The following is a 17,331-nucleotide window of genomic DNA, read 5'->3' as shown; positions in this document are numbered from 1 at the left end:
TAAGTTAGGGCGGCACAGTGGCACAGTGGTTAGCACTGCTACCTCACAGTGCCGGGGACCCAGGTTCGATTCCCAGCTTGGGTCACTGTCTGCACGTTCTCCCCGTGTCTGCATGGGTTTCCTCCCATAGTCCAAAAAATATGCTGGTTAGGTGCATTGACCACGCTAAATTCTCCCCCAGCGTTCCCAAAGTGCACCAGAGTGTGGCAACAAGGGATTTTCACAGTAACTTCATTGCAGTGTTAATGTAAGCCTACTTGTGACACGAATAAATAAACTTTAAGTTTGACTCATTTACTGTTTCTCAAACACACCAACAATGAAGAGTCGAAACTGAAACCTTTTCACATCATGTTTATTGAAACTGGATCAGGACACTTTGCCACGTACAATTAACCCTTTGCGGGATCTCACACTCATCAAATGGAGCAGAAAAATATTGCAAAGGGAACTCAGGCATTTGGAGAAAAGGACGTTCGGTGTCTGATTCAATCACCAAATAGTTCTTTAACTCAATTATTGAGCAAAGCCGTTTTCTGTGACCTGTCACCAGAAGAGAGATGTTCTTGTGATCACAACAATCCTCTGGCTGCATTAACCATCCATTTACAAGGATTATATAAATGGCTGATTGAATGGCCAGATGTTATGAGCAGGATTTAAAACTCTCGGTCAGGACAAGTGACACATTGACCAGGGTGGGTTTGTTGTGAGATTTATTAATGCTCCTGAACAGGTTTGATGTGACTGACTCATGTCCCACCACACAGGAGTAAGTGGTCCCGCTGTTCCACTCGTCCGCAGAGACTGTCAGCTGACTGCTCGACTTCCAGCTGCTGTGACCGTCCTCGCTCACCGGCTGGTTCACGAATCCCGATTTCAGGAGAGTGTCGTTGGCCATCCAGGCCAGGTAGATGTCTGCGGGGGAGAATCCGGTCACCAGGCACACCAGGGTCGCAGTCTGGTCCTTCTCCATCTCCTCCGACGAAGGGGGAAGGAGGTAGACTTGAGGCTGAGTCTTAACCTCAACTGGAAACAGAGACAACATAGATTAGACTGAGTCTTTCTCTCTTGTATTTACCCACTGACACAAACCGGGTGAGGAAGACGGGGCAGCACGGTAACACAGCGGGTTTCCATGCTGTAAACCTCTATGACTCTTTGACTAGTTCCATCCACACGTACCTTGGGCTTTCCTAATTGACCTCTTCTCCGGCGTGGGCAAACTCTTGTCCTCCACCCAACACAAATACTCAACCCCGCTCTCCCACTCTGCGACAGGGACCGTCAGTCTGCTGAAGATCATGTCTCTGTCTCCATTCCTCTTGGGACTCTGAGTCTTCACTCCATCTTTTCTCTCAATTCCATCCACCTGCCAGGTCACCCTGGCTCCCTCCAAATCACCATGAAGTATCTCACAAAGAAGAGTGGCTGTCCTGTTCCTCCAGATCTCTTCAAAAGGAGGTTTCCTTAAGGTGACTGAGATCCTAGTGTCCAAACACTGATCTGGGTAAGAAATGACAATGATTATTTCATGATTCCCCAATGGGATGAGGACGTGGCTTTGCAAGGCTGGCGATTCAGGCCCGTCATCACAGATACAGCAGTGGCTCACAGGGCTCTTTCACAGGGTTTGTGCCTGGAGCCACATCTGAGGCGGACAGGGTCAGGACAGTCGGCACGGTGGCACAGTGGTTAACACTGCTTCCTCACAGCGTCAGGGACCCAGGTTCAAGTCCAGCCTCGGGTCACTGTCTGTGTGGAGTCTGCATGTTCTCCCAGTACCTGCGAGGGTTTCCTCCAGGTGCTCAGGTTTTCTCCCACAGTCCAAAGACGTGCTGGTTAGGTGGATTGGCTATGCTAAATTGACCTGAGTGTTAGTAGGATCAGCTGGGTAAATAATTGGGATACAGGGATAGGGCCTGGGCGGGATTGTGGTTGGTATAGAGTCAATGGGCTGAATGGCCTCAAGGAACAAAAAACAAAGAAAATTACAGCACATGAACAGGCCCTTCAGCCCTTCAAGACTGCACTGACCATGCTGCCCAACTTAACTAAAACCCCCAACCTTTCCGGGGACCATATCCCTCCATTCCCATCCTATTCATCTGTTTGTCAAGATGCCCCTTCAAAGTCACGACGGTATCTGCTTCCACTACCTCCCCCGGCAGTGAGTTCCAGGCACCCACCACCCTCTGTGTAAAAAATGTGCCTCGTACATCTCCGTTAAACCTATGCCCCCGAGTAATTGACTCTTCTACCCTGGGAAAAAGCTTCTGACTATTCGCTCTGTCTGTGCCTCTCATAATCTTGTAGACTTCTATCAGGTCTTCCCTCAACCTCTGTTGTTCCAGTGAGAACAAACCAAGTTTCTCCAACCTCTCCTCATAGCTAATACCCTCCTTACCAGGGCAACGGCGTGGCAAATCTTTTCTGTACCCTCTCCAAAGCCTCCACATCCTTCTGGTAATGTGGCGACCAGAATTGAACACTATATTGCAAGTGCCTCTGTGTTGTAGGGATGACCAACCAGTACTGAGGGAACTCTGCACTGTTTCCAGTGCCATCTTTCAGAAAGAGACCTGAAACCAAGGCCCCTTCTCAGGCTGAAGAAACAGATCCTATTGTCAAGGTTTTGAAGAAGAGGAAAGTAGTCAATATTTAGCAGATTATCTGAATCACCAGATTGGCATGTCAGCTCCAACTCTCACCAACTTCTACAGATGCCCCATTTTTTTTTGTTTGCATTCTTTCTGGTTGTATCACAGCTTGGTACGGGCTCCTGCTCTGCCCAAGACCGCAAGGAACTACAAAAGGGTTCTGAATCTCGCCCAATCCATCACGCAAACCAGCCGCCCATCCATTGACTCTGCCTACACTTCCCCCTGCCTCGGCAAAGCAGCCAGCAGAATTAAGGACCCCCCCCTCGCAACCCGGACATTCTCTCTTCCAACTTTATGAACGGTATGTTTTGTCTGTGTCGTGTGCAAGGAACAATACTTTTCACTATATATCAAGATATGTGAGAATAATAAATCAAACTAAATTAGCTGACATTTTCCTTGCATTGAAGCTGTGTCTACACCTGATGGAAAGTATTTTACTGGCTGTGAAACACATTGGAAAATCCTGAGGATGTGAAAGGTACAATATTAATGTGATTGTATCTTTCTGTGTTCAGGCCTCTGGATTACTGACCCACTCAAACACCCACTGCATAAACACGCGGACATTGTCCGTGTTAAACTTCCTGACCCTCACAGAGTTTACAGCCTCAGGGATTAACAGTGTTAATTTTGGAGTTGGGGCCCCAGGGTCATACCTTGGATGATCTTCACTGTCTTGCTGCTGTTGAAGTGGGAGGGTGGGTGAGACACAGCGCAGGCGAAGGCTGAGCCTTTCCTCCACTCCTCTGTACTCACAGTCAGGTAGTGCCTGACACTGAATGTCCCTGCCTGCTCCAGAGCGGTGAGCCCAGCACGAGTCTTGGAGGAGATCAGAACACCATCTTTCTCCCAGGTGACATTCACGAAGTCCGGGTAGAATCCAGTGATCAAACACTCGAGTGTGGCTGTGTTCTTACTCTTCATCTCTTCTTCTGCTGGGGGCAGCAGTCTAACTGTGGGACTTTTTGGGTTCACTGGAACAAATGGGTAAATACGGGAAGCGTTAAAATTTTCTCCCTCAAGCTTACCAAAGTCAGGAGATTAATTTCTGATTGTTTGCCCACCTTTTGCTCTGCTTATCCGTTTTGACACCGGTGCAGACGAGGCAGCACCATGCACAGAACACACAAACTCCACCCCGCTCTCCCATTCCTCTGCACTGGTTCGAAGTTGGCTGACGATAATGTGCAGGCTCCCTTCCCTTGTGGGCGGATAAGTCAAAACTCCGTCACTTCTACTCTTGTCACTCACTTCCCAGAGAATTTGGATTGGGCTCGGATCAGAACAGACCACTGAGCACTCCAGGGTAGCCGTCTTGTTCATCCAAACCTCTCTGATGGAAGGATTTCGGATCAAGACAGTCATTTCTGGGAATGGGAAAGGGGAAAAGTTCAGAGAAATCAAAACAAAAACAGAAAATGCTGGAGAAACTCAGCAGGTCTGATAGCATCCGTGGAGAGATCGGCTTCCGATTCCAAACACAAAGAGACTTGGGAGTCCTTGTTCAAGATTCTCTTGAGGTTAATGTGCAAGTTCAGTCGGCTGTTAGGAAGACAAATGCAATGTTAGCATTCATGTCGAGAGGGTGAGAATACGAGGGCAGGGATGTACTGTTGAGGGTGTGTAAGGCTCTGGTCAGATCCCATTCGGAATATTGTGAGCATTTTGGGTCCTGTATCTAAGGAAGGAAGTGCTGGCCTTGGAAAGGGTCCAGAGGAGATTCACAAGAATGATCCCTGGAATGAAGAGCTTGTCGGATGAGAAACCTGGATCACCTCAGGCTTAGAATCCTCATCCTAATGTTCCATTGGCCTCACCTCTCCTGATCTCAGTAATCTTCTCCATTCCTACAGCCATCCAGAAACTCTGTATAATTCTAGTCTCTGGTACATCCTTCACTCGCTTTCCACCCAGCATTGGTGGACGTGCCTTCAACCATCTGGGCCCCAATCTCTGCAACTTACCTCCTAAACCTCAGCGACTTGTCATCTCTCTCCCCTCGTTTGAGACTCTCCTTAAAGCCTCTCTCTCATTCAGCCAAGCTCTCAGTATATCACAATATCTTCTCCTTCTGGCTCAGTGTCAGCTCCCCTTTGGTTTTGTTCCTGTCAGGCCCTTTGGAATGGTTTGCTGCATTGACGGCGCTATATCAATGCACATTGCCATTGACGGTAATTCCTTGTGAAAGAAGGTGGTTGGTTTGTATTGGGAGGACAACCCCCAGGAATCAGAGGAAGTAACACAAGTTCCCTCTTCCTGGAGGTTGGGATTATTTCTGCATCACATTTCCCCAGTTCCATTCAGAGTTACTGGCCTGGGAAGATAACGCTTGAATTGTTCCCATTTTCTGATTTATATTCATCTTTCAATTCATTCGTGGGACATGGGCATTGCTGGCTGGCCAGCATTTATTGCCCATCCCTAGTTGCCCTTGTTCAGAGGGCAGTTGAGAGTCAACCACGTTGCTGTGGCTCTGAACTCACATATAGGTCAGACCAGGTAAGGAAGGATGATTTCCTTCCTAAAGAACATCAGTGAGCCAGATCGGTTTTTCCGACAATTGACAATGGATTTGTGGTCATTAGTAGATTCTTAATTCCAGATACTTCTTATTGAATTGAAATTCACCATCTGGAGTGGCAGGATTTGAACGCTGGGTCCCCAGAACATGAGCTGAGTTTCTGGATTAATAGTCGAGCAGTAATACCATGAGACCATCGTCTCCTCTCAAGGACATTGGCATTTCAGATATCCAGCAGTTTACTGTGTGTGCTGTACAAAGAGCAGAACAGCACAGGAACAGGCCCTTCGGCCCTCCAAGCCTGCACCAATCATGATGCTTGCCTAAACTAAAACTGTATGCACGTACAGAGTCCGTATCCTTCCATTCCCATCCTATTCATGTATTTGTCCAGTTGCCCGTTAAATACCACTATGGTACCTGCTCCCATTACCTCCCCGGTCAGCACATTCCAGACATTCACCATCCTCTGTGTAAAAAAAATTTGTCTCGCAAGCTCCTCTAAACTTTTCCCCACACACCTTAAACCGATGTACCCTCGTACTTGACTTTTCTACCCTAAGGAAAGAACATCTGACTATCCACTCTGTCCATGCCACTTATAATCTTGTAAACCTCTATCAGGTCGCCACCCCTCAACCTTCATCGTTCCATTGAGAACAAACCGAGTTTCTCCAACCCCTCCAGAGCAGGCAACATCCTGGTAAACCTCTTCCATACCCTCTCCAAAGCCTCCACATCCTACACTATTAAAAATACATTTATTTCATGAATCACAAGTGCTGTGATCCACGCTGATCTCTCCTGATGTAATATTAACGTTTGCGGAGAGACAGGATGATGATATCTCTGTCTAGATAAAAATCTGTCTTGTACACCAGCCATCACCCCTTGTGGCTGCAGTTTCAGCTCCTGTTCAGCACACAGTGTGTCTGACAGGACTGGGTCTTTTATTTGGTTGAGACGTTCCGTTTCTCTCTCTTGTCTTTGAAACAAAACATTCACCAATTTCCTTCCACTTTGGGATTGCTGATTCTGTTCATCACTCAGTCGAAGTCCATTTTCCGAGTTTGTCAGGAAACCTGACAGGGTTTGTGAAAAGTCCCCTTAACCTTGTAAAATAATTATATTATTAGACACTGGGCATTTAATTCCATTTTCCCACTCTGAGGAAATTGAAACAAAGAGTCGAGAGAGCTAGAATACAAGAGTATACTGAGCAGTCTTGGGTCCCTGTATCTAAGGAAGGATGTGCTGGCCTTGGAAAAGGTCCAGAGGAGATTCACAAGAATGATCCCTTGACGTATGAGGAACGGGTTGAGGACTCTGGATCTGTAATCATTGGAGTTTAGAAGGATGAGTGGGGGGGATCTTAATAAAACTTACAGGACACTGCGAGGCCTGAATAGAATGGACACAAAGAGAATGTTTCCACTCGTAGGAAAAACTAGAAGCAGAGGGAACAACCTCAGGCTAAAGGGACGGTCCTTTAAAACAGAGATGAGGAGGAATTTCTTCAGCCAGAGAGTGGTGAATTTGTGGAAATCTTTGCTGCAGAAGGCTGTGGAGGCTAGGTCATTGAGTGTCTTTAAGACAGAGATAGACAGGTTCTTGGTCAATAAGGTGATCAGGGGTTATGGGGAAAAGGCAGGAGAATGGGGATGAGAAAAATATCAGCCATGATTGAATGGCAGAGCAGACTCAATGGGCCAAGTGGCCTAATTCTGCTCCTATGGTCTTATGGTCTTCCCCAACTTGGATTCCTGTGAAGATTGAGTTCCTGTCATTGACTGATATCAGTGTCCAGGATTGCAGGAGTGAAGGGAACTGTTCCCATTTCTACAACCCAGAATTTAATCAAAAACTGTACAGATTGTGCAGGGCACCAGGTACATCCTAAATCACTGATTTGCCTCAGGGTCAACACCATTGGAGGAGCCAATCACACCATTCTGCTGGATCAACAAGGCCCAACCCACCAGCCCCCGACCTTTCCATCTCTCTGGGTAACAAACATGCTTCTAATTCTCGACAGCCTTAGAGAGACAATGGTCAGGCGGTGGGGTCAGGTTCCGATTCAATCTGACCTGGAGCATTTCACAAGAAAATGACCATTTAGATTAGAAACATGGAAGATAGAAGCAGGAAGAGGCCATTCAGCCCTTCAAGCCTGCTCCACTATTCATCACCTTCATGGCTGATTGTCCAACTCAATTCTGCTTTCTCCCCAGAACCTTTGATCCCGTTCACCCCAAGTGCTACATCCAGCTGCCTCTTGAATACATTTGATGTTTTGGCATCAACTGCTTCCTGTGGTAATGAATTCCAGAGGCTCATCACTCTTTGGGTGAAGAAATGTCTTCTCACCTCCGTCCTAAATGGTTTATCCCGAATCCTCAGACTGTGACCCCTGGCTCTGGACACTCCCACCATCGGGAATATCCTCCCTGCATCGACCCTGCCTGGTCCTACTCGAATTTTATAAGTCTCCATGAGGTCCCCTCCCACCCTCATTCATCTGAACTCCAGCGAAAACAATCCTAACCGAGTCACTCTCTCCTCATACAGTAGTCCCACCATCCCGGGAATCAGCCTGGGAACCCTTCGCTGCACTTCCTCGAGAGCAAGAACATCCTTCCTCAGAAAAGGAGACCAAAAACTGCACACAATACTCTCGGTGTGGCCTCACCAAGACCCCTGTATAATTGCAATAGCACACCCATGTTCCTGTACTCGAAACCTCTCGCAATGATGGCCAACATACCATTTGCCTTCTTTACCCCACTGCTGTACCTGTATGCTCATCTTCAGAGACTGGTGCGCAAGGACACCCAGGTCCCTCTGCACACTCCCCTCTCCCAATTTATAGCCATTCAGGTAGTGATCTGCCTTCTTGCTTTTGCTTCCAAAGTGAATACCCTCACACTTATCCAAATTACACTGCATCTGCCACTGATTCACCCACTCACCCAACCTGTCCAGATCATGCTGAAGGATTTCTGCATCCTCCTCACAGTTCAGGAGTGGGTTGGGTGGGGAAGGGGAACCCAAACTATGGCAGTTGCTTGTTGCATTGTTGACAGTTTCATTCTGACAGACACCACAGGCTGGATCTGAACCTCCTGGATGGTTCTTAATAACATCCAACAGCCAATTCCATTCACAGTCAATCACTTTATTGAACAAGTTTGAGGGCGACAGTTAAATTGGAGCTTGTCACCATTTTCCAGGGTCACATCGAGGTTATTCTTGTGGACAATCTTCGGCACACACCTAGCACAATTGCAAGGAGGACAAGTGCCAGGAGGACCTGGAATTGGAAGAGTTGCAGATTAAGCCTTACACATTCTCACTCCCGCTCCCTTGTGCCAGGAAATTGGGAGAAGCACACGGCCCCGGAACTCAGCTCAGTCCTGCCTTTTCAGGATCCGAAAGGGACCGGATCATGTTGACATTGAAAAGCCCACTTACCTTATCCAGAACGGTCAGAGGAAATTGACCTGAGCTTGGAGGAGGAGGGGTGCAGTCAGAGAGTCATACAGCGCAGAAAAGGCTTTTCAGCCCATCAAGTCTGCACCAACAATACCCACCAGTAAACACACGCTAATCCCATCTTCCAGCACTTGTTCCATATCCTTGAATGTTATGGAGGAGGATTCTCCCATAGAAAATTACAGCTCAGAAACAGGCCCTTTGGCCCTTCTTGTCTGTGATGAACCATTTTTTGTCTCGTCCCACTGACCTGGACTTGGACCATATCCCTCCACACCCCTCTCATCCATGAACCCGTCCAAGTTTTTCTTAAAAGTGACCCCGCATTTACCACTTTATCCGGCAGCTCATTCCACACTCCCACCACTCTCTGCGTGAAGAATCCCCCCCAAATATTCCCTTTAAACTTTTCACCTTTTACCCTTAACCCATGCCCTCTGGTTTTTTTTCTCCCCTAGCCTCAGTGGAAAAAGCCTGCTTGCATTCACTCTATCTATACCCGTCAAAATCTTATACACCTCTATCAAATCTCCCCTCATTCTTCTACGCTCCAGGGAATAAAGTCCTAACCTATTCAATCTCTCTCTGTAACTCAGCTTCTCAAGTCCCGGCAACATCCTTGTGAACCTTCTCTGCACTCTTTCAACCTGATTTACATCCTTCCTGTAACCAGGTGACCAAAACTATATACAATATTCTAAATTCGGCCTCACCAATGCCTTATACAACCTTACCATAACGCTCCAACTTTTATGCTCGATACTCCGATCTATAAAGGCCAGTGTGCCAAAAGCACTCATTACAACCCTATCCACCTGTGACGTCACTTTTAGGGAATTCTGTAGCTGTATTCCCAGATCCCCCTGTTCAACTGCACTCTTCAGAGTCCGACCATTTACCCTGTACGTTCTACTTTGGTTTGTTATTCCAAAGTACAATACCCCACACTCGTCTGCGTTAAATTCCATTTGCCATTTTTCAGCCCATTTTTCTCGTTGGTCCAAATCCCTCTGCAAGCTTTGAAAACCTTCCTCACTGTCCACTACACCTCCAATCTTTGTATCATCAGCAAATTTGCTGATCCAATTTACCACGTTATCATCCAGATCATTGATATAGATGACAAACAACAGTGGACCCAACACCGATCCCTGCGGCACACCACTCGTCACACGCCTTCACTCAGAGGAGCAATCTTCCACAACCACTCTCTGGCTTCTTCCATTCAGCCAGTGTCTCATCCAATTTACTACCTCCCCATGTATACCTAGCGACTGAACCTTCCTAACTAACCTCCCATGAGGGACCTTGTCAAAGGCCTTGCTGAAGTCCAGGTAGACAACATCCACCGCCTTCCCTTCATCCACTTTCCTGGTGACCTCCTCAAAAACTCGAATAGATTGGTCAAACATGACCTACCACGCACAAAGCCATGTTGACTCTCCCTAATAAGTCCCTGTCTATCCAAATATTTGGAGGTCCTATCCCTTATCACACCTTCTAATAACTTGCCCACCACCGACGTCAAACTTACTGGCCTACAATTTCTCAGATTTATTTTAGAACGTGTTTTAAAGAACGGAACAACATGAGCCACCCTCCAATCATCCGCCACCTCCCCCGTGAATTCTGACATTTTAAATATGTCTGCCGGGGCCCCTGCAAGTTCAAAACAAGCCTCCCTCAAGATCCGTGGGAATACCCTGTCCAGTCCTGGGGATTCATCCACTCTGATTTGCCTCAGGACAGCCAGCACCTCCTCCCCTGTGATCTGTAGCGGTTCCATGACCTCCCTACCTGTTTGCCCTATTTCCGTAGACTCCATGTCCATTTCCACAGTGAATACAGATGCAAAAAACCCATTTAGTCTCTCCGCCATCTCTTTTGGTTCCATACACAGTCTACCACTCTGGTCTTCGCTCACAATCTTTTTCTCCTTACATACCTACAGAAGCTCTTTGGATTTTCCTTCACTCTGTCTGCCAAAGCAACCTCATATTTTCTTTTAGCCCTCCTGATTTCCCTCTTAAGTAGCTTCTTGCACTTTTTATAGTCCTTGAGCATCTGATTTGTACATAACATACAATTGTCTCTTCCTCTTAATCAGTGTTACAATCTGCCTCGAGAACCACGGTTCCTTATTCATATTTACTTTGCCTTTAACCCTGACAGGAACATACAAACTTTGCACTCTAAAAATGTCTCCTTTGAAGGCCTCCCACTTTCTATTTACATCCTGACCAGAGAACAGCCTGTGCCAATCCACACTTCCCAGATCCCTTCTCATTTCATCAAATTTGCCCTTTTTCCAGTTCAGGACTTCAACCCGAGGACCAGATCTATCCTTGTCCCCTCCTGCCCGCCACGGGAATCCTGGTGAGCAGGGGTGGGGGGAGGAAGGGGTGGAACATGCAAAGGTCTATTGACTCAGGGGGTGGAGGGGAGGGGTGAAGGGTTATGGGGAGAATGCCGTAATGATTGACTCCTCAACCCACTCAAACACCCACTGCGTAAACACGCGGACATTGTCCGTGTTAAACTTCCTGATCCTCACAGAGTTTACAGCCTCAGGGATTAACAGTGTTAATTTTGGAGTTGGGGCTCCAGGGTCATACCTTGGATGTTCTTCACTGTCTTGTTGCTGTTGAAGTGGGAGGGTGGGTGAGACACAGCGCAGGCGAAGGCTGAGCCTTTCCTCCACTCCTCTGGACTCACAGTCAGGTAGTGCCTGACACTGAATGTCCCTGCCTGCTCCAGAGCGGTGAGCCCAGCACGAGTCTTGGAGGAGATCAGAACACCATCTTTCTCCCAGGTGACATTCACGAAGTCCGGATAGAATCCAGTGATCAAACACTCGAGTGTGGCTGTGTTCTTACTCTTCATCTCTTCTTCTGCTGGGGGCAGCAGTCTAACTGTGGGACTTTTTGGGTTCACTGGAACAAATGGGTAAACACGGGAAGCGTTAAAATTTTCCCCCTCAAGCTTACCAAAGTCAGGAGATTAATTTCTGATTGTTTGCCCACCTTTTGCTCTGCTTATCCGTTTTGACACTGGTGCAGACGAGGCAGCACCATGCACGGAGCACACAAACTCCACCCCACTCTCCCACTCCTCTGCACTGGTTCGAAGTTGGCTGACGATAATGTGCAGGCTCCCTTCCCTTGTGGGCAGATAAGTCAAAACTCCGTCACTTCTACTCTTGTCGCTCACTTCCCAGAGGATCTGGATTGGGCTCGGATCAGAACAGACCACTGAGCACTCCAGGGTAGCCGTCTTGTTCATCCAAACCTCTCTGATGGAAGGATTTTTGATCAAGACAGTCATTTCTGGGAATGGGAAAGGGGAAAAGTTCAGAGAAATCAAAACAAAAACAGAAAATGCTGGAGAAACTCAACAGGTCTGATAGCATCCGTGGAGAAATGGGGCTTCCGATTCCAAACACAAAGAGACTTGGGAGTCCTTGTTCAAGATTCTCTCGAGGTTAATGTGCAAGTTCAGTCGGCAGTTAGGAAGACAAATGCAATGTTAGCGTTCATGTCAAGACGGCGAGAATACAAGGGCAGGGATGTACTGTTGAGGGTGTATAAGGCTTTGGTCAGACCCCATTCGGAATATTGTGAGCATTTTGGGTCCTGTATCTAAGGAAGGATGTGCTGGCCTCGGAAAGTGTCCAGAGGAGATTCACAAGGATGATCCCTGGAATGAAGAGCTTGTATTATGAGGAACCTGGATCACCTCAGGCTTAGAATCCTCATCCTAATGTTCCATTGGCTTCACCTCTCCTGATCTCGGTTATCTTCTCCATTCCTACAGCCATCCAGAAACTCTGTATAATTCTAGTCTCTGGTACATCCTTCACTCGCTTTCCACCCAGCATCGGTGGATGTTCCTTCAACCATCTGGGCCCCAATCTCTGCAACTTACCTCCTAAAACTCAGCGACTTCTCACCTCTCTCCCCTTCTTTGAGGTTCTCCTTAAAGTCTCTCTGTCATTCAGCCAAGCTTTCAGTATCTCACAATATCTTCTCCTTCTGGCTCAGTGTCAGCTCCCCTTTGGTTTTGTTCCTGTCAGGCCCTTTGGAATGGTTTGCTGCATTGATGGCGCTATATCAATGCACATTGCCACTGATGGTAATTCCTTGTGAAAGAAGGTGGTTGGTTTGTATTGGGAGAACAACCCCCAGAAATCAGAGGAAGTAACACAAGTTCCCTCTTCCTGGAGGTTGGGATTATTTCTGCATCACATGTACTTTCCCCAGTTTCATTCAGAGTTACTGGCCTGGGAAGATAACGCTTGAATTGTTCCCATTTTCTGATTTATCTTCATCTTTCAATTCATTCGTGGGACATGGGCGTTGCTGGCTGGCCAGCATTTATTGCCCATCCCTAGTTGCCCTTGTTCAGAGGGCAGTTGAGAGTCAACCACATTGCTGTGGCTCTGGAGTCACATATAGGTCAGACCAGGTAAGGAAGGGAGATTGCCTTCCCTAAAGGACATCAGTGAACCAGATGAGATCGGAAACCAAGGCTCCTTCTCAGGCTGAAGAAACAGATCCTGTTGTCAGGGTTTTGAAGAAGGGGAAAGTGATCAACATTTAGCAGGTTATCTGATCACCATGTTGTGATGTTGGCACGTCCGCTACGACTCTCACCAACATTTACAGATGCACCATAGAAAGCATTCTTTCTGCTTGTAATGACAGCTTGGTATGGGATCCTGCTCTGCCCAAGACCACAAGGAATTACAGGGATTGTGAATCTAGCTCAATCCATCACACAAACCAGCCTCCCATCCATTGACTCTGTCTACACTTCCCACTGCCTCTGCAAAGAGCCAAAATAATTAAGGACCCCCCACGCACCCCGGACATTCTCTCTTCCACCTTCTTCCGTCGGGGAAAAGATACAAAAGTCTGAGGTCACGTACCGACCGACTCAAGAACAGCTTCTTCCCTGCTGCTGTCAGACTTTTGAATGGACCTACCTCGCATTAAGTTGATCTTTCTCTACACCCTCGCTATGACTGTAACACTACATTCTGTACTCTCTCCTTTCCTTCTCTATGAATGGTATGCTTTGTCTGTGTAGTGTGCAAGGAACAATACTTTTCACTATATCCCAAGATATGTGACAATAATAAATCAAATCAAACCAAACTGTCTGTGTGGAGTTTGCACATTCTCCTCGTGTCTGCGTGGGTTTCCTCCGGGTGCTCCGGTTTCCTCCCACAGTCCAAAGATGTGCGGGTAAGGTTAATTGGCCATGCTAAAAAATTGCCCCTTCGTATCCTGGGGTGTGTAGGTTAGAGGGATTAGCGGGTAAATGCGTAGGGATATGGGGATAGGGCCTGGGTGGGATTGTGGTCGGGGCAGACTCGATGGGCCAAAGGGCCTCTTTCTGCACTGTAGGGTTCTATGTTCTATGTTCTAAATTAGTTGACATTTTCCTTGCATTGACCCTGTGTCTACACCTGATGGAAAGTACTTCACAAGTTGCATTTCCACCTGGAACTGGAAGAGTTGCAGATTAAGCCGTACACATTTTCACTCCCCCTCCCGTGTTCTGGGAAATTGGGAGAAGCACACAGCCCGAGAAATCAGCTCAGTCCTGCCTTTTCAGGATCTGAAAGGGACCGGATCATGTTGATGTTGACAAGCTGACTCACCTTGTCCAGAATGGTCACAGGAAATTGACCTGAGTTGCGTGGGGGTGGGTGCAGTCTGAGAGTCATACAGCACAGAAAAGGCCTTTCAGCCCATCGAGTCTGCACCAACAATAAGCACCAGAAAACACACGCTAATCCCATTTTCCAGCACTTGTCCCATATCCTTGAATGTTACGGAGGGGGATTCTCCCCTCCCACCCCCACGGGAATCATAGCGAGCAGGTGTGGGGGAGGGGGGGTGGACCACGCAAAGGTCTATTGACTCGGGGTGGCGGGGTGGGGAGGTGGTCTCTGGATTTGGAGTGAGTGTAGCTGGAAAATCCCACCCATGATGGTTCAAGTGCTCATCCAAATATTTTTGCAAGGTTGTAAGGTTTCCAGCCTCCACTACCTTCCCAGGCAGTGAATTCCAGATTCCCACCACCTCCTGTGTGATTTTCTTTTCTCAATTCCCTCTGAATCTCCTAACCCTTACTCTAAAACTCTGTTCCCTCCTGATTGAGGGATGAGGGGTTTGTCGTACGAAGAGAGATTGAACAGTTTAGGCATCGACTCTCTGGAATTCAGAAGGATGAGGGAAGATCAAATTGAGGTGTACAAGATGATAAAAGGTATGGATAAAGTAGACGTGGAGAGGATGTTTCCTCTTGTGGGACATTCTGGGACGAGAGGTCAGAGTCTAAGGAGAAGGGGTAGCAAATTTAAAACAGAGTTGAACAAAGAACAAAACAGCCCGGGAAACAGGCCCTTCGGCCCAACGAGATCGTGCCGCCATTTTAATACTACCAGTCCCCCGCTCCATCCATGACCCTTATCTATTGTTTTATAAGAACATAAGAAATAGGAGCAGGAGTAGGCCATCTAGCCCCTCAAGCCTGCCCCTCCATTCAGTAAGATCATGGCTGATCTGTCATGGCTCAGTTCCACTTTCCCGCCCTCTCCCCATAACCCTTAATCCCCTCTCTTATCAAAAACCTATCAACCCGCGTCTTAAAAATAATGAGTGAGGCAGCCTCCACCACTTCAACGGGCAGAGAATTCCAGAGATTCACCACCCTTTGAGTGAAGAAGTTCCTCCTCAACTCCGTTCTAAACCGCCCCCCCTTTAGAGGGCAGCTGTGCCCTCTAGTCCTACTGTCCTTTCTGAGTGGGAAGAACCTCTCCCACTCAGAGTCTAAGGAGAAGGGGTAGCAAATTTAAAACAGAGTTGAGGAGAAACTACTTCTCCCAAAGGGTTGTGAATCTGTGGAATTTGCTACCCCAAAGTGTGGTGGATACTGGGACAGTGAGTCAATTTAAGGAGGGGTTAGACTGATTTTTAATTGGTGATGGGGTGAAGGGTTATGGGGAGAATGCCGTAATGATTGACTCCTCAACTCACTCAAACACCCACTGCATAAACACGCGGACATTGTCCGTGTTAAACTTCCTGACCCTCACAGAGTTTACAGCCTCAGGGATTAACAGTGTTAATTTTGGAGTTGGGGCCCCAGGGTCATACCTTGGATGTTCTTCACTGTCTTGCGGCTGTTGAAGTGGGAGGGTGGGTGAGACACAGTGCAGGTGAAGGCTGAGCCTTTCCTCCACTCCTCTGTACTCACAGTCAGGTAGTGCCTGACACTGAATGTCCCTGCCTGCTCCAGAGCGGTGAGCCCAGCACGAGTCTTGGAGGAGATCAGAACACCATTTTTCTCCCAGGCGACATTCACGAAGTCCGGGTAGAATCCAGTGATCAAACACTCGAGTGTGGCTGTGTTCTTACTCTTCATCTCTTCTTCTGCTGGGGGCAGCAGTCTAACTGTGGGACTTTTTGGGTTCACTGGAACAAATGGGTAAACACGGGAAGCGTTAAAATTTTCCCCCTCAAGCCTACCAAAGTCAGGAGATTAATTTCTGATTGTTTGCCCACCTTTTGCTCTGCTTATCCGTTTTGACACTGGTGCAGACGAGGCAGCACCATGCACGGAGCACACAAACTCCACCCCGCTCTCCCATTCCTCTGCACTGGTTCGAAGTTGGCTGACGATAATGTGCAGGCTCCCTTCCCTTGTGGGCGGATAAGTCAAAACTCCGTCACTTCTACTCTTGTCACTCACTTCCCAGAGGATCTGGATTGGGCTCGGATCAGAACAGACCACTGAGCACTCCAGGGTAGCCGTCTTGTTCATCCAAACCTCTCTGATGGAAGGATTTCGGATCAAGACAGTCATTTCTGGGAATGGGAAAGGGGAAAAGTTCAGAGAAATCGAAACAAAAACAGAAAATGCTGGAGAAACTCAACAGGTCTGATAGCATCCGTGGAGAGATGGGGCTTCCCATTCCAAACACAAGGAGATTTGGGAGTCCTTGTTCAAGATTCTCTCAAGGTTAATGTGCAATTCAGTCGGCAGTTAGGAAGACAAATGCAATGTTAGCATTCATGTCAAGACGGCGAGAATACAAGGGCAGGGATGTACTGTTGAGGGTGTGTAAGGCTCTGGTCAGACCCTATTCGGAATGTTGTGAGCATTTTGGGCCCCGTATCTCAGGAAGGGTGTGTTGGCCTCGGAAAGGGTCCAGAGGAGATTCACAAGAATGATCCCTGGAATGAAGAGCTTGTCGTATGAGGAACCTGGATCTCCTCAGGCTTAGAATCCTCATCCTAATGTTCCATTGGCTTCAACTCTCCTGATCTCAGTAATCTTCTCCATTCCTACAGCCGTCCAGAAACTCTGTATAATTCTAGTCTCTGGTATCCTTCGCTCGCTTTCCACCCAGCATTGGTGGACGTTCCTTCAACCATCTGGGCCCCAATCTCTGCAACTTACCTCCAAACCTCAGCGACTTCTCACCTCTCTCCCCTCGTTTGAGACTCTCCTTAAAGCCTCTCTCTCTTCGGCCAAGCTTTCAGTATCTCACAATATGTTCTCCTTCTGGCTCAGTGTCAGCTCCCCTTTGGTTTTGTTCCTGTCAGGCCCTTTGGAATGGTTTGCTGCATTGATGGCGCT

The 17,331-nt window shown here is 47.7% G+C and overlaps 1 protein-coding gene across 1 annotated transcript in view; it reads right to left on the bottom strand.

The window, feature by feature from the left end:
- Window positions 1–476: 476 nt before the first annotated feature.
- LOC145338655 (immunoglobulin mu heavy chain-like) overlaps window positions 477–17,331 on the bottom strand; it is a 34,975-nt gene continuing 18,120 nt past the window's right edge. The window contains exons 6-11 of the mRNA XM_080183047.1: window positions 16,254–16,556; window positions 15,846–16,163; window positions 3,731–4,033; window positions 3,323–3,640; window positions 1,186–1,506; window positions 477–1,029 (exon numbers count right to left, since the gene is read on the bottom strand). Of these exons, the coding sequence (XP_080039173.1) occupies window positions 647–1,029; window positions 1,186–1,506; window positions 3,323–3,640; window positions 3,731–4,033; window positions 15,846–16,163; window positions 16,254–16,556 (1,946 nt within the window). The 3' untranslated portion in view covers window positions 477–646. The remainder of the gene's footprint in view (window positions 1,030–1,185; window positions 1,507–3,322; window positions 3,641–3,730; window positions 4,034–15,845; window positions 16,164–16,253; window positions 16,557–17,331) is intronic.

This window comes from Carcharhinus amblyrhynchos, unplaced genomic scaffold (genome assembly GCF_965287045.1).
Source record: "Carcharhinus amblyrhynchos unplaced genomic scaffold, sCarAmb.v2.hapA chromosome_131, whole genome shotgun sequence".
Classification (NCBI taxonomy): domain Eukaryota; kingdom Metazoa; phylum Chordata; class Chondrichthyes; order Carcharhiniformes; family Carcharhinidae; genus Carcharhinus; species Carcharhinus amblyrhynchos.
The sequence above is the reverse complement of the archived record's forward strand: the minus strand, read 5'-3'. Positions and strand labels throughout refer to the sequence as shown.